The sequence below is a fragment of the Catharus ustulatus genome, chromosome 4 (assembly GCF_009819885.2).
Source record: "Catharus ustulatus isolate bCatUst1 chromosome 4, bCatUst1.pri.v2, whole genome shotgun sequence".
NCBI classification, from domain to species: domain Eukaryota; kingdom Metazoa; phylum Chordata; class Aves; order Passeriformes; family Turdidae; genus Catharus; species Catharus ustulatus.
In genome coordinates, this window is record NC_046224.1 from 45,212,420 (window position 1) to 45,229,877 (window position 17,458).

The 17,458-nt window shown below is 35.4% G+C and overlaps 1 protein-coding gene across 13 annotated transcripts in view; it reads left to right on the forward strand.

Moving 5' to 3' along the window:
- Positions 1–17,458, forward strand: part of PPFIA2 (PTPRF interacting protein alpha 2) — a 289,892-nt gene that overhangs the window by 177,143 nt on the left and 95,291 nt on the right. For all 13 annotated transcript variants that reach the window (XM_033056917.2, XM_033056913.2, XM_033056914.2 and 10 more), the window contains one exon: positions 7,897–8,061. In XM_033056917.2, coding sequence (XP_032912808.1) covers positions 7,897–8,061 — 165 coding nt within the window. The remainder of the gene's footprint in view (positions 1–7,896; positions 8,062–17,458) is intronic.

Here is a 17,458-nt window from a genome sequence, read left to right on the forward strand (position 1 = left end):
TAGAGTCCAAATATTAATGGAGAAGGAGAGAGAAAAAATTCAGACATGCCTTACCCTGACCTCTAGCATTTTCATTAATAAGTTATTACCCCATCATATTTATGTTCTTGCCAGGCTTTAGGCTACCATGTACTACAATATATTCCAGTGCTGGCTGTAATAGTAATGCTGTCTTCTATAGGGATACTCCTTTGATAGGGAAAGATGAGCATTTTAGATGCAAAAGCTGTTGTTTTCAACACACAGTCTCGATGATGTGCTAGTGATGAGATTTCCAGCAACATTCATTGGGAAGGCATTGCCTATAAACAGGTATTTTTGCAAACTGAGATTTATGGTGCTATTAATGCAAAACAACTTTAATATTCTCTAAAAAAAAAAAAAAAAAAAAAAATTGTTCCAAAATTTTTCTGTTAATTTAGCAAGGATTCAAATAAAATAATAATATTTGGAGGACCACTGATACAGAAAATTAAATGTCTTTTCTCATATATGAAGTTAGTCCAACTAGTGCATCTTTTGTCCATCCCTCTAATGTTCATACTTAAGCCAGCCCTAGCTTGGCTACATTAATGAGACTCACCTGACTGCACAGGACACGCTCATGCATCACCACACATACTGGAACTATTCACTGCAACCACTTTGTCCCAAGTAGCACTTCCTGCTGCTTTTAAATGAAGATGCTCTGTACCAAATTGCAGCTCCTGAATTTTTTAATCCAACCGTTTATCTCCTTGGGGTAACAGTAAAAAAGATACTGTTTGCTTCCTCCTATTCTGCTTCCTTCAAACTGAATATCAGCAGAAAGGAATGAAAGTGGCAATTCTGTCAGGTCCTGAGTACACACCAGCCTTCCAAGTCCCTTTACATTTTCAGTTATGCCTAACTGGCAGTATTTTATTTACTCTAGACCCACACCTATGTGTTTCTTAATCTTCTGGCAACAGCCTCAGACAGTTTTTGCTCATCACATAAACAAACAAAACACAAAGCTCACTTCACATCCTGATTTCCCACTCTATGCCAAGCTGTAGTAGCAGATCTTGACGGTAACATGTTAGAGAGACCATAACGGAATTACATTTTCTGGGTAAAATACCCTTCAGATCTCAGCCAAAATACCAGAAATTAAACTTTACCCCAGTATTTAATCAAGTTCTATTCAATCCTTCTGATGGTAGTCTCAGGTATTTGCTGTTGAATGTGTATTTTTGCTGCCTATGATAATTAACTTTTTCTGACACATTACAGTAGAAATATTTTCATGTTAAGAACATAGCTGGCAACTTAATCTATCAATACACGAGGCGAAATAGAAAGTGTGGGAGCCCAGATTGTGTGGTGTTGTGAATGGGAAGACAGACAGGTTCTCACTGGAAGACCATTGTATGGGACTTTGAAAACAGATAAAAAATATCCTACTAGAGACTCTTACAGTTATTTCTCTGGATAGTCTCTAGATAGAATGATCATCTATGGCATGCAGAAAGATGGCATCTTTTCTGAAACTGGAAGATAAGTCATTGTGATCTAGCATGTTATTTAATGGAAATTATAAAATAACACTAGCTGTTTAAATTTAAATGAAAATATTTTTCATCTTTGTATTCTTTTGAAGTAGAAAAAATGCATAGAATTAACTTATTACATTAGAATATTATTATGAGGAAATTTGGGGGTTGGTTTGGTAGGAGAAAAAAATATGTTCCAGTACTGCTATGGATTAATCTGATTGTAGATTTTTCCCTACAAAAAAGAAGGACCAGAAACATATCTGTGCTTTTTTAATAAAGTATAAATTTTTTGCACAAACTGGTCTGAAATATTTTAGTTCTAACAGTTTAGAAACAAAAAAATTATACCTCTGTTAATAAATGAAACAGCAGTAACAGTGTCATTAACTCTCTTGCTTCATGTCTTAGGAGATGAAGCATTTATAAAAGTGAACAAGGCTGAGTTGTATCTATTTTTATCCATATTTTATTTTCTCCATTCCTTATTGAATGGTTTATGACATAGCTGCAATTATGCACTGCAGTTTCATTATACCTATAAGTCAGAACTTAACCTATATTTTAGGATTCAAATTCAAAGTATGGTTTTACCTATTTTAGTTCATTTTCTCATATGTCCTTTAAATTAAATCAGTTTCATAGGGGTTGAAAATCTATCAGGTAATCTATTTCTTTTTTAAACATGATGAATTCTTATAGCCTAAAAACACTGTACACATGAAAATAAGTATATTGATCTCCTAAGGTTCTGCACAAGGCAAAACATGAATTCAATAATATAAGTAACAGTATATATCATAGCCCAATGTTATTGACTATCTTGTAGATTCGTGTCTCTTTTTTAAATAAAGAACTTATCTCAGAAAGTATTGTAATAATGTAGTAAATTTAATAGATAGTTGTTCAATAACTACATGTTTTTATATAAATATGTGGTGTTGGGCAATCTATGTAGTGTAGTAGTTATATTTCTATTCATTATTCTTATAATCCCCCCTTTCTTGCTATTGTTTTGTGTCCAATTATTCAAGTGTTACATTTTCTTTCACAGCTTTCACATATGTGTGATTTCATTAAGATTTTAGGTTGCTCACATTTTGATTTCTGTTCAGGACAGACATACAGTAGTTGGGCTATAACTTTATTTTTTCAGAGAAACATTTTCACTGTTAATTCACCAGTGTAGCTGTTGGAGGTGACACCACCTGACCATAGGTGAAAAGTGATGGCCATTACTGTGGAGCAATGCTGAAAAAAATCACTGATTTCGTGACTGCTTTTAGAGGTAGTCTTCATGTCAGCTTACTTTACTTGTCTTCTCTGCTCACACTAGAGATGGAGATTCACTGAACAATCTGAATTCTAAATATAGACTGAAAGAAAATTCCATTTTTCCTGTGCTGGTGAGAAATTCTAAGATGAACCTCAGAGGAGAATTGTCTTCTTAGTGAGTTACCTCATTCCTCTAAGGAATACCTTAAGCTAAATGTGTCTAATTCAGTCTTTTTCCCTGTATTTCTTTATTTATGACTCTCCTTTTCTCTCCATTATCATCTGCTGATTCCTTAATTTCTCCATTTATTATCCTGCTGTTAACTTTTTCTAAAAAACAAGTGTTTCAAAAATAATGAAAGTTAAGATAAAATATTTTACATTGATTAAAATCCAGGTCCAGTTTGCTGTAATAGCAAACTCTACTGAGTCACACTAATTTCAAATTATTGAGCCATCTTTCCTTAAAATGAGTATTTCAGCTTCTTTCATTTTCTATGTGTAAATCAGTGTCCATGTAGTCATGATGGTATGGTGTAGTAGAGCATGGAAGGTGATAATCTGTGCCAATGTAAATGTAGTTTATACCATTAAATCTTTTCAGTTTTTAAATTATTATTTTTGTATCTTTTTATGCTTATAAAAAGTAGTCCAGAGTTTCAGAAACAATCCTATTTACATAAGATATGATAGTCAGCGTGGCATCTTGAGCATCCTAAAATTTGCCCAGTATAAAACTCTCTTGTCAGATTATTTCATAATTCATTGTCAAGCTTATGCTTTCCAGTAGGAAAAGCATAGCAGTGATGCGTGGGTGATTCTGTCCTACCTGCTGCTGTTGATCTTCATCTTCTTTTCTCTGCAAGCTGCCTGTCCCTCTGAGTGCTTGACAACTGTAACAACTTGACAGCATGAGGGAGCAGAAAATGCTCAGCAGCCCATGATCACTATTAATGCCAGAGTTTAATTGCAACTTACTCGAATCCCTAAAGCTGTTTCTAACAATTCTTTTGCAGTTTAAATGAATTACCATTATTGTTACAATCTTATTTCAATGTGAAATCTTGTGATATATTCACAACTATTTGGAATATGAATTACTGAGCTACATATGTGGAGGGAAGTCCTCAGCATGCCCACCAGTTATTGTGATTTCCTTCAGATGTTAAACATTGGTTGACACACCATCATCTTCAACGTCAATCTTTTATGTTTATATTCCATTCCCCCATCATTGTAGCCCTGAGGTGCTTCATAATTCTGTCAGTGTTGTTGACATTTGCACTTCCCAGGGAAGCAGGGAAGATCTATTACCCCTTTTTAAAATATAATTGTAATTGGGGAAACATTGAATAAAACAGCAACTATTGTTACATGTTCTAAGTGGGGCAATAAAACTGGTGAAAGGTCTGAAGGACAAGTCTTGCAAGGAGCAGCTGAGGTTGCTGGGGATGTTTAGCCTAGAGAAAATGAGGCTCATGGGAGCCTCTATCACTCTATGGAGCTGTAGGTCAGGTGGAGTCTGCCCCTTCTCCCGGGTAACAAGTGACAGCACAAGAGGCAATGACCTCACATTACACCAGGGGAAGTTTAGGTTGGGCATTAGAGCAAATTTCTTCATCAAGAAGATTATCATGGTGATTGGATACAGCATTGGAGCAGGTTGCCCAAGGAAATGGTCGGATTGCCATCCCTGGAGGTATTTAAAAGATGTGTAGATGTGGCACTTGGCCACTTTGTTTAGTGAGGGACTTGGTAGTACTGGGTTAATGTTTGGAGTTGATGATCTTTTTTTCAGCCTAAACAATTCTATTAATTTGTGAGTCTAACATTTCACTAGAGCAGGGGGCAAAAATTTGCTATTGGGTTCTCAGTTAGAGTCAAATGTCCTACTCCTTAGGGGTTTTTTTTCCCTTTCAGCAGAACTGGGAGTAATATTTCACGAAGAGACCTGGTTAATGGTATTCCCTACTCCACTGGTTTTGCTATTAACAGTGCTCACAGAATCTGTGAAGAAACAGAGGTTATTTTTGTTGAAAAGCAAAAACAAGAAATTTTTACAAATGAGAAACCTATATTAGCATGCCTTCTTGAGCATTCCTAGAGCTGATGGTAAGGAAGAGTCCAGTGTTCAGAGGTAGTTTCCAGAAGAATGACTGACTGTAAATGCTCCAGTAAATAAGAACAGAAATAAAAAGTATTAAATGTTCCTAAGCACTGTTTTGGTTCTCCATGGGTCTTTTGACAGAGCTGTGACAATTGGTATACTGTAAAATAGGCAACATAGCATTTTGCACTTGATTTATGTAACAACTATGAAATGTATGCAGACATTGGAATTTGTTTTTTTCTTCTCTGAAATGGTAGTTCTAAGCTAAAAGCAAACTTAGCTTTTGTGTATGTTAAATGGGTGATTGTCATTGGTTTAGTATCATGTATTATGTATGTTTCTAACATGGCAGTAATGTAACATAAATATGTTATCTGTAGCTCTGCTACAGACTAGAGTGCTGTACAGTTCATCTCAAATAGCAAACTCCTCCACAATCATCCCATTAGAAATTCTGAGTTCCCACCACTCTGCTGTCTTCTACTTGAAAACTTTGTTTAACTTGTTTTAGCTCTTCATCACTGAAGAGCTCTTCATAGCTCTTCATCACATCATTTGATCTCTGTTCTGGCTTTGCTTAGTAAGTTCCTTGTCTTCTGTCCATGCTGACTTCCCATTCCTTGTTGGGATTGTCTGTTTGCATGAGTTCAAAACGAGGTTCTGGATGTATGTTAGGAGGTTTTTTGTGTGATCCTTATTTATCTCTTTGCTATAGGTTGTGTGTAATTCCTTTTCCATGTCAAGGTGTCCGTGTCGCCATCACTTTTCTTCTCTCCTAAACCGGATTTTCCCATTTTCCTTTCCAACAAAGTCTTGCATACAGGCTCTCAAAAGTCCCTAATGGTCACAGCATTTGTCTGGGAGATAACTCATTTAGGGTAGTAGGACACAAAATATGATAAATTTGCTCAGAGTTAGGCCAAAAAAATGGTTGCCAAGGTTTTGTTGCCGTGGACTGGTTTAGTGGGAGTCAGTTTGATCATGAGACAGCTACAGCTGTCTTCCAGCTATGTGGAAGGAATGGCCATACTAAAAATGCAACTGTAGATTGATGTTTCCCTTTTTCCCCAATTTCTTCAGAAATCTGTAGCCTTTTGGTTGGATTTAGACTGATCCAGATGTAGCTATGATGCATTGAAAAATTTCTACCTAAAGAGAACTGATCAGGACAAGGCAGAGGCTCCAATAGAGTCAGCCAGGAGGTGGGAATGACTGTGGAGAAATCTAAGTGCACAGCATGGATTAGAGGCAGGTTCTGTCTACCCTAGGCCTGTAGAGCTGGGCAGAGTTAGCCTGCACCCTCACAGAATCTTTTAAGAGACAGGACAGAGAGTAAGTTGAAGAATTAGAAATCAGCTGTTGTCATATTTTCCTCTAGCTCTCTCCCAGATAAACTAGATGGCCTAGAAAAACTATGATGATACAAGAATTTGGATCAAAATTCAGCAATTCAGTTCTATTTATGATGGCAATTAATCATTTATTTAAGTACTACAATGAACAGAAATACTCTGCAAATATTTGGAAAATATTCAGTTCTCATTTAATTTGCAAACTTCCCATAGCCGCATGCTGAATTCTTGATGGCTCTATCATTAAGTGGTCTCTTCAAATTTGTGTGCTACATCGGACTGCCTCAAATAATTAAAAATCCACCTATATCTGCTGTTAACCCTTTAGGGATGAGAAAGCTAGTTAATTTCTTGTTCATTTGCTTTTGATAAATACAGGCCACGACTTGGATTCAGAAATGAGAGGGTGACCCTCCTTTCTTGACTACGGGGAGTCATTGTAACTCTGTATTAACATTGTTCTCGTATTCATTCATGATTTTTTGTGAAGAATATAGTTATTGTAACATAACAACCAGGTGCAAATCCAGACAGGAGGATCATATTTGAAGCAAAGATGGCATCAAGCCATAATCATTCTTAATCTGACTTAATATCAACATACTACATCTCTAATGTAATTGCCTTCTGCTTTTGCTCTTCTATGTCTAGTAATTAATGTAAGAATAGAAACCATTATGTAACTAAGAATAACTGTGGATTACAGACAAATATATGTATTTAATAATAGTAGCTATATTAAGAACCAATTAAAGGAGAAATTTTAAACAATTGTCCATGTGACTTTGGATTTCCAGTTCAATGACTTAGATATAATTGTTTGTTGTAATTACAGTACATTTAACATGCATTCTGATTCATGAATTTATCTACCCTGATTTATCTTACAGCTGACCAAGTCCTTTTAATGTTCAGGCACTAAAAACAGCAATGGTAGCCCTATGAAAGTATAGGCAAATGAGGAATTTTCTACACAACATCAACATACAATTTTCGTTTTTCATTTAAGCTCAGAGTAATAATGAAAACTAAATATAATCTGTTTTTAAAAAATGTTATTTATGGTCTATTTTACAGATGTTTATGGACTTCTCTGTTTTTTGTTGTGTTTTTAAAACAACAGAGACAATGAATATTTTAGAGCATGTGCTAGTGATGAACACCATTAGTTGTGGCAGTTCTAATCAATAGTCTTAAAAATATAGTAAAATATACTGTTCACTCCCACATAATTCGTTAATTTGCTTTCAAGATAAATTGAAAACGTATTACAGTTAGACTGAATTAATTGGCAACTTATTTAATATTTTTACATTTTTTTTTGACTGTCTTGGCTTATTTGACTGTCAATACTCATCAATTACTATCACAAATGATATGTAAATATGTAATTAATTTAGTAAAATCTTTAATGATTTGTTGTTCTTACTTTTCATAGCAGAGTTTTAAATGAAATCATGAATAGATTTTCTATTTTTCCATTTATTCCATCTGATTTAGAAATATGAAATACAGCTAATAGTTCCAGCAATCTCTCCTACAATGAAAAGGAAAACTGCTGTTTGGTATCATGCAGTCTGTAGTTAGAATTTCTGTGGCATTTAGAGGCACAGAAATTAATAACTTTTTATTTCGAATCCAATAGCTGCTGCTGGAGCATTTGGAGTGCCTTGTCTCAAGACACGAAAGGTCCCTGAGGATGACAGTGGTGAAACGGCAAGCACAGTCTCCCTCGGGAGTTTCCAGTGAAGTTGAGGTCCTCAAAGCTCTGAAATCTCTGTTTGAGCACCACAAGGCTTTGGATGAAAAGGTACAGTATGGAAAAAAAGACTTAGTAAATACACTCTTCAACTTGCCTAATTGTGCTTTATGATGCAGCAGAGCAAGAGTTTTGTTTGTTGAGTCCTTGGAATAAACCCTGCACTTAGAGCATTTACAGGTATCCAGAGAAATCTGGATGGTAAGAATGTATGGCCAATAGCTGTAATGCACTCGAGGTCACTTCAACTATCTTTTGTAGACAATAGAAATGACTTCAAAATAAGCAAATCTCACTCCTACCAGGCATGCTTCTCCTTTTTGTCACTAAATAAAGAGGACCCTGTGGAATTTATTGAGGGTAAAATGTGCTTTTAAGTTGAGACCATGAAAGTGTAGGTATATCTCAAATTTTAAAAACACACAGAGGCAAGATGTTCCTAACTCCATAAGGGAATTTGGCTCTTAGATATTTTTAGGAGGAAAACCTCCTAAATTTCAGAGGTCTTTTTAACCTTTGCTGCATAAGGACAGTGTTCCCTTTACAAGTAGCATAGCCTATAGTAAGTAGTACATTCTTCATTATCAGAAGTGATGAAGGGCCTGCAGAATCAAGGTAAAACCAATGATAACTGCATCAAGTCATGCTGATGAAGAGGGTCTTTCCGCTGCATTCCTCATGTATCCTGTGCTGGAAAGACTCCGTTCAAAATGAATGAATCTTTGTACAGCTATGAATTATCACCTTGAGTACTGGATACATGTATTCATAAATCTAGTTCAAGTCTGGAAACAACGTGCTTGTAAGGTGACGTATCTGAATTAGTAAGTGCCTCAAAACTACACATGCAGGGAGCACGTGAGAAACAGCGCTCATGAGCAAAGAACCTCATTCCTTACAGGGTCTGTTTTGGCTGATTTGCTCATTGCTGCTGCTGAGTTGCTTCTCTGGTTGAGATGGCTGGGTAAGCAGGGATGGCATTGTGCAGCACAGCATCTGAAACCATTGACTGCGCAGATGAGCTATACTGTACAGCACCAATTTAATGGTCTCACAGTAAAAAATTTAACTTTAAGAAATATACTCAGAAAGCTGACTTAATGAAGGTAGCTGTAGATATATAGTAATATATGTATCATTGGTACTAAAAGGATGAGGCACTGTGGTTTGTGAGTCATATTAGGTTCAAAGTTTATTAAAATTAAGGAACTTAGACCAAATAAAAACTTCTTATGTGTTTAGGTATATCTTTTGGGTTATATGTTCTACTCAGATATCATGAAAGCATCTTTAAAGAAAATCTAGAAATTCTAGCCACAGTAATAAGCTTTTGGATGTCATTAAGTCTTAAAAAATACCATATTATTAAAAAGATCTTTTGAGGACTGATGGGGTTTATGCTCTGAGCTTTGATGTTTTATCCAGCACTTTAAATATCATGAAAACTAGGGTAGGAAGCTCTCCAGCTTTTATACGTTTTTGACATAGTGTTGGATAAGTATGAGAAAATAGTAAGAACTAAACTTTAAATATATTCTGATTACTCAACAGTTGTGTACCTCTTACACATTTTTTTTTGTGAATGTTTTAGTGTTTCGGTACCATGCAGTTTATTTTACATCCCATTTAAAAAACTGTTGTAGCAAATTAGATTGAAGCTACATGTAATATTTTGACTTGCATTATTTTAAAAAATGACTTACATTGTTGAAAATTCTATTCCTGTATTGTTTTAAATGTAATAAGTTAAAATCAGTATTCATCACATCAAAAAACTTTGGAATGACAGAGGTAGACATCTCATGTATTTAGTTGATTCCTGTCCCACTGGTAATGACAATTATCAGGGTAGAAAAGTCAACCATCTGCAATCATATTAACAGAAGATTAGTTTCATTATAAAAGAGATTTTGTAATTGGTTGGTCAAAATTACTTTTCTGACATGCTGTTTACTTATGTGTGGAGCCTTTTAATTTGATGCAATAAATCGTATTTTTACTATAAAACATTCTGAGATAAGTCCAGTAAACAGTTTAATAAATTATTTTTAGATAATTTGTTATAGGCCCAGCACATATTATTTTCAAGTAAAAATCCTATACAAAAATACCTGGTTTTATTGCAGTGTCTCTGAAAGGATTGGATGAAAGATGGTGCCTATATCACCCAGATACTTGATAATATAATGCTTTCACAAATTGTCAACATTATGGTGATTTTTATTTAAAAATAATGAAAGTAAAAAAGACTGCATGAACCCAAATGTGCTAAAATTTTTTTATGGCATGTGAGTCATATATTCTGCATGGTGACAGAAAAATTATGTAAGACAGATTTGTTTCAGACCCTTCAGAAATAAGATATCAATCCAGATATAAAAATGCATTGAAGTTTTAAGGCAGTAGTAGAACAATGTGGGTTGGAGCTCCTGAGAGACATCTGGCCCAACCTCCTGCTCAAAGCAGGGCCAACTGTTTCAGGTTGCTTAGGGTCTTGTCCAATAACTTCTGAATATTTCTGAGCAGAAAACCTATTCTGGTGTTTCACCACCCTCGCTGTAATTTTCCCCATAATGCCTATCTGGAGTTTCTGTTGTTGAGTATTGCACTGGTTCCCTCTTGTCCTGCAAGATCTTTCCTTCCTGCATCTGCAAGAAGAATTTGGCTTTATTTCCTCCACATCTTCTGTTTAGCTGGTTGTAGACAGCAATTAGATCTCCCATGAACTTTTCCTTCTCTACTTTGACCAGATCCCGCTCTCTCACTCTGTCTCATATTCTGTGTGCTCCAGCCCATGGTCAGCTTGGTGGGCCTTCACTGAAATCTGCCAATGTCTTTCTTTTACCAGGAAGCCCAAAACCAAATGCAGACTCAAAAGTCTGGAGGGAAATAATCATTTCCTCCAACCCACTGGTCAAACTGTATGCTGGCCTTTTTCATCACTAAGCCTTTTCTGCAAAACTGCTTTGTCTTCCCAAATCCAGTCTCATTCCCTAGAGTTATGCATTTTGTGCCAAGATTTGTGTCACTGATCACAAGCCTCTGAACCTTGCAGTCCAGTCCATTTTTGATGCACCACGGAATCTATTTCAGCAATTAACATCTCATCAGTTTCCCTAGAGATAAATGGAAGATCTTGCAGAAAATCTCAGTGAAGACAAAAATCATTCACTGTTCTCCTCTCATCCATGGAGCCAGTCCTCTCATCATGCAAGGCAGTAAGGTTGGCCAAATATCATTTGGTTTTGACAAGGGCATACTGGCTCTCCCCAATCACCATCTTGTCCTTTATGTGCCTGAAAATGCTTTCTGGAAGATTTGCTTTATAACCTTCCCTACACTGGCCAGCTTCACTTTCCTGGATCTTGCCAGGATAACTCCACTATTTCATGAAGAGGGACAAAACATTTGTGAGTTTGCCACTCATCAGGAATCTCCCTGACTTCTGCTACTTTCAAAGATGAAAAAGGCTTTATTATGACAAAGTAATCAAGTCTCTTGGCATCCATGGATGGAGTCAATCTATTGCCTTTGACTTATGCACGTCTTGTCTTCCTGTATTGCGGGCAATGCTTCACTTGCACAGAGTCTGCTGCTGTGCTCAGGGGAGGTCTGCAGGCAGAACCTCACTGTAAAAATGAGACGAAAAACATGATTTATAATGCACTGATGTTGCAGCAAAATAAACAGTGTCCCATCAGAAAATGCACACAAAGCTGAGGTAGGTTAACAGATAAAGAGCAATAAAAACTGTCAAAAGTGCACTGGAAATGTATCATGCAAATGAATAATGTAATTTTTTTCTTCAATTTTTTTCTTCACACACTATTAATGTAGCTGTTACATTCATGGAAAAGCATAAAAAATATTTTAATGAGAAGTTTTGCCTTTTAAACTTACAAAAATATGAAGAAAATCTTAAAATTATTCCTAAATGCAAATTTTCTTTCATGTTTTTGCTCCCTCCACTAAAACATCTTGATGTGTTGTAACAAGCTCTGCCACAAAAATTGACTGATCATGAAAGGATTCCTACATGCACAGTACAAGAACTACAAAACCATCCTCCTTACTATAAGAAAATGCAATGAAACCTACTAACTAACAGATTGGAAAGTGAAAATAAAATATATCAATTTCTAGGCAGGTCTACTTAAGTATAAAATAATCAGGAGTGATACCTTATTTCAAAGTCTATGGACATTCTATTACATGAAGTCTGGGCTTTGCCTTTCCCTTTTGTCCAGAAGATAGATCACCACAGAGAGACCACAGCTGTGATTACATCATTCTGAGAAAACATGGCTGTCATTGCAGTTTTTTCAGTCTGACAGCTCCTTCAGGATCTTTCTCATTATCCACATGCCACAGCCCTGCAGAATGAAAGCTTGTCACGAGCTTCCCATGTGAGAGAGTCAGTCCTGTTTGGCTGAACCCAGTAGGTATCTCTTAGCAAGTAGGAAATTGTAAGAGTATGATTTAGTCTTGCCCCATTATCTGTATGAGATCTTAATAGTGCCAAACAAAAGTTTTCACAGACTGGTTTTGCAGTTTTAATGTATTTTGTGAGAATTTTTGCTTTAGAGCATGGGGACAAAGATAGAGTTAATTTAGTTTAGAAATGCTCACCATTACATGTGTCACTCAGAAAAATCTCATTGTGTCTCCTTGGGTAAGTTGTGTCACTGCAAATGAAATTGATATCACACTAACTGTATTTATTATTGTCATTTATTATTATTATTATTATTTAGAAATTTGATTTTACAGAAGCTATACATATTTTCATAAGATTTTTCTATATGTAATTATACTAGCACTTTTAGAAACGCAAAACCAAAGCACATGGGCAGTTCTGTTAGCAATTTTAAATTTTCATCATATGAGAAGTTAGATTCTGTTTCACCTGAGTGTAAGGTTAGGTTATATCTCTCAAACAACAAGCATTGTTAAAAAAATGTGAAGTTTTAAACATTAGGAGTGATTTGGGCTAGGACCAATGTGAAGTTCTGACTTAACTTTTCTTATAGCCTTTGCTATTGTATAAGTGAGGTGAAATTTGCAGCAGTATTCATGGAGTGGAAACCTCCCTTCAGTTTTTACCCTGTCCTTCCTAATGCTACAGGTCTCAAACTCTTCTCTTTCTGCTGCTAAGTAGCTCATACCTCTGTGAGTTTTTTTCCATGCTATGAAAAGTTGTAGAACCAATGTAAGACGGCACTACAAAATATTTTGTGATATTATATATGAATATACATGGAATCATTTATAAAAGAGCAAGTGAAGGCAATATTTCCTACAAATCATTAGAGCTGAATAAAAACAGAAGCTCATGTTAACTTCATGGTTAGAGTAGACATTGAGTAGATAGGAAGTACAGAGTCCTTATATGCAATTCAGGAAGAACAAAAGGTAGAAAAATTATTGTACTACTTGTGCCATTCTATAGTTCTATTTGACTTCTAATATCAATTGAAAAATGTTTATTGTCCTGCAGACATTTTTTCCTCTTTTGCTTTAAACTTTGGGTTCAACTTTTAAAATGTGCATTTGGAAAGGAGAAAGAAGTAACTTCTCCAAACCCAGTTTTTTGGTCAGTGTTGTAAGAAAAGTGTCCAGTTGATCTTTACAGTGGAAAGCAGCTACCAGATGTTACTGTCTAAGCTAAGAATGAAAAACCCACTGGTCCTCTTCAGATTAATTAATGGTAGAAAAGTATACTTAATATTCTTGCAAACAAAATTAGCGTATTTGTGTCAGCATTGTCACTGTCTTTTTATTCATTAGCAGGTAACTAGGAGAACTTTTATTCAATAGAATAAATGGGGGGAAAATGATTCAATTCTAGCATGCAATTGTTTTTTAAAAAGCTCTTTATAGGCTGCAGATCTGAAGAGAATGAAGAAAGAATTTGACAGCAAGTAAAAAAAGTGGGAAGCAGTTGCTAGGAGATAGAGAAAGATGGGTGATATTTTGCACTGACAGGAGTGATAACATGACATTGACTATGCTACATTTAAAGATAATGTGGTTGCATTTAAAAAACAGAAGAATACCCAGTCATCTGGACATATGTTAGATACACCCTCTAACATGGAGAGAGCAACTCTTTTCTGCTGTGTCTGTGACACTACAATCATAAAATCACAAAGTGGTTTTGGTTGAAAGCAATAATTACAAATCACCTAATTTGTACCCCCTGCTGTGTTAGGGACACCATTCACTGGACCATGCTGCTCCAGGCCCCATCCAGCCTGGCCTTGAACATTTCCAGGGATGGGGCATCCACAGCTGCTCTGGGCAACCTGTTCCAGTTTCTCACCACCTTCACAGTAAAAAATGTCATCCTAATAACTAATTTACATCTGTCCTCTTACAGTTTAAATCCCTTCCACCTTGTCGTGTCACTGCCTGCCCTTGTAAAAAGTCCCTCTCCAGGTCTCTTGTAAGCCCCTTTAGAAACTGGAAAGTACTATAAGTTCTCCCTAGAGCCTTCTATACTCCAGGTATTTGTCCTTTAAAAACATTTGTGATAGCATTTCTGTTAGATCAGTTGGCATCTGGCTGTTGTTACTTTCTGAAAACTTTTTTAGTAAAGCTTTATCACTGCCCAAGAAAATAGAAATACATTGAAAAATCATATGAAATTTGAGCAGAGCAACTTCTGAAGTGATGCACATTATCTCACTAAGATAATTCTTATTAACTGTAGTTACTCACTTATTGTCACTTCCAGAAAATAGACAACAGTGTAATATGCCAATCACTAATTGGCATTCATCATATGAAAAAAACTCCAAACAAAAATTGTCAAATAAAAATAGTTCGCATTTGTTCCAGTTCCTTTTTCTTTAATAATATAGTGACCTGGAACAACAACCTTTCCTGCATCTCTCAGAAATGAGGATGGTGCTGTTTGGGATTTTTTTTTTTGCTGTAAACATAAATTTGAAGAGGGAATCCAATTAAAAATCCTTTGCAATACGTTTGTGTATGACTGAAAAATAAATGTAAAATGAGAAATAAAGTGGTGTAAACCAGAGCAGATTTCTCCTTCAGATCAGAGTGTTAATATAACTCTCTATTTTTTTAATAATAGAATCAAAGACTTCCCTCTACTTTAACAGCTGTTATTTATGTTTGAAAATAAAGAATTAGTTGCAGTCTTTCCAATGTCACTATGGAAAATGTGAATCTGAATTTGTTGTTCACTGGTCAGATGAAAGGAAAAAAATTATTTTCTGTGCCAAGGCAGAGTTGCTTTCAGTTTCTTTAGCAACTGTTAGATTCAGAGAACAAATAAGAGCCATCAGACTGCAATTTTGGTTAGGTCATTATAAAAACGGCAGTGTATTAACTATGTACATGGAAGAAAGGCAAGGTAAGGCAAGGCAAGGCAGGACAAAGGAAACAACTTCCAACTGTTGCTCTGTCTTACTCTGGTAATGTTCATTGTTGTCACTGACAATAGGCCAAGAATGAAAAGAAATGTATTTGAATATAATAGCTCAAGTCAGAATAGAAACATTAATTCTCTACCTATTTTGCTGAAGTGCCATGTAAAAACTGTGTCTCCAGAGCTGTTTGTTGTTAAGAGGCAGTGTTATTTACAAGCCCTAAAATGGCTGTATAAAACCCACTAGGATTCAGTTCTATAGTGCCACAGTATGTAAAGTTTAAGGGTAATTCCTCTGATTCTAGGTCCTTGTAGAGCTGTGCCATCCTCAGTAATGTGGACTAGTTAGTTTGCAAATTCTAGCACCATTTAAAGTGAATGCCAGTGTTAGACATAGTATAATGTATTTTTTAAAATACATTCTCCTTTATACAACACTTAGGCTTGAATACATGGAGGTTGCAGAAAAAAAAATCAAGTAAAGTTGCCAACTCATTATATTTTATTTTGACTTTTAATAACTTCCTGCTTGTGAATTTTCTCTCAATCATCTTGACCCAAGGCAGTGTAACAGGCAAAGGGATTGAAGACAGAAACACGATTTTAATTTTTTTTATTATTATATCTAATCTGAGATTTTTGTAGAAACTGTTGTATGCCAGCTCCCTTTGTGGTTAGAGAAGTTAAAATCAGGCCTCTTGAAGACAGGTCTACAGTCCTCACTAGTTATTTCAAATAAACTATGCAAAGAGGGAGAAAAGCTTCAAAGTACTGCATAAAAATATATTTACACTTGTTAGAAAGGGCATATAGTTTTGTTTTTAAGTGTTCATTTCCTGAATGTGTATTTTATCTTTAGATTTAGTCATTTTTAAAGTCAAGCAAACGTGCCGTGTTATAGTTTTGCTAATTTTTGTCTACTAAATTCTAATCCATTCTTGGGATATAGTGAATCTGTTTCCAAAATCTCATTTCTATCAATAGTAAATGAAAATGAAGTGTGTAAGGAAAGGTAATATTTATTAGACTAAGAGCTATCACTGGAAAAATATGGAAGCATTAGGGCATATACAGCTGTTTTAGGATCTCCTGTATTTGTCAAGGATGTGAAAACAATGAAAATGTGTCATGTTTCTTTGTAAATGAAAGACTGATTTTGTTTTGCTTTATTTTCCAGCTACATCTCTTGGTCTAAAAGAGTATGCTACCTTACCCTACAAACATTGCTAATAGCCTTAAACATCTGTGGATCAGCAGCTGGAACAGCATTGCTGCGGTGTAGCTGGAACATGTAAAGAAATATACCTTGAGTGTTGACTGATTAGCCAGGTTATAAACTCATTTGTTGTGAGGTGCCTAATGAAGTTCTGTAGATTAGGATAATCAAAGGGTCCCATAGCAGTCAGGAGAGAATCACACACAGCGCTGGAGGCCACTCCAGGTCTAATTTGCCTTTGGTTTTACTGGAAGACTGCAGTAACATTGCTGGCTTAGGTTACATGAGCTACATGAGCTGACAATGAAGCAGAGCACTCAAAACAGCTGTGATTGTGCCTTCAGACACAGTTAGTATTAATTTAGTGTTAACTATTAATAATCAATATTTAGCAATAATTAAAATACTAGTAATAATAATAATTGAGATCATAATCACCCTTGGAACAGACTAGGTTATTTATGAAACTGGGGCAAACACAGAGGAATTTTCTGCTTATGAGAGTACACATTGTTTATGACTTTTTACAAAACTGGAACAAATGCATGATGATACAAAAGATCTCTAGTATATGGGCCTGAAGGCAATGCTACAAGTTATTTTTCAATTAATTTATTGCATTCAGTTAATACAAACAGATTAGTCATCTTCCATGAAGTGAACTTAAAACATCTGCAAATGTTTTTCTCTTATCCTTTGTAAAAGATGTTTGTGAAAGTTTTATTTTTATGCCTAATGTGATCTTAAAATATTTTAATTTGCTGTGTATTCCATAAAATTACAGGCAGAATGTGGAACAGCATTGTGGCATTTAAAGTTTGACACATATTTCAATG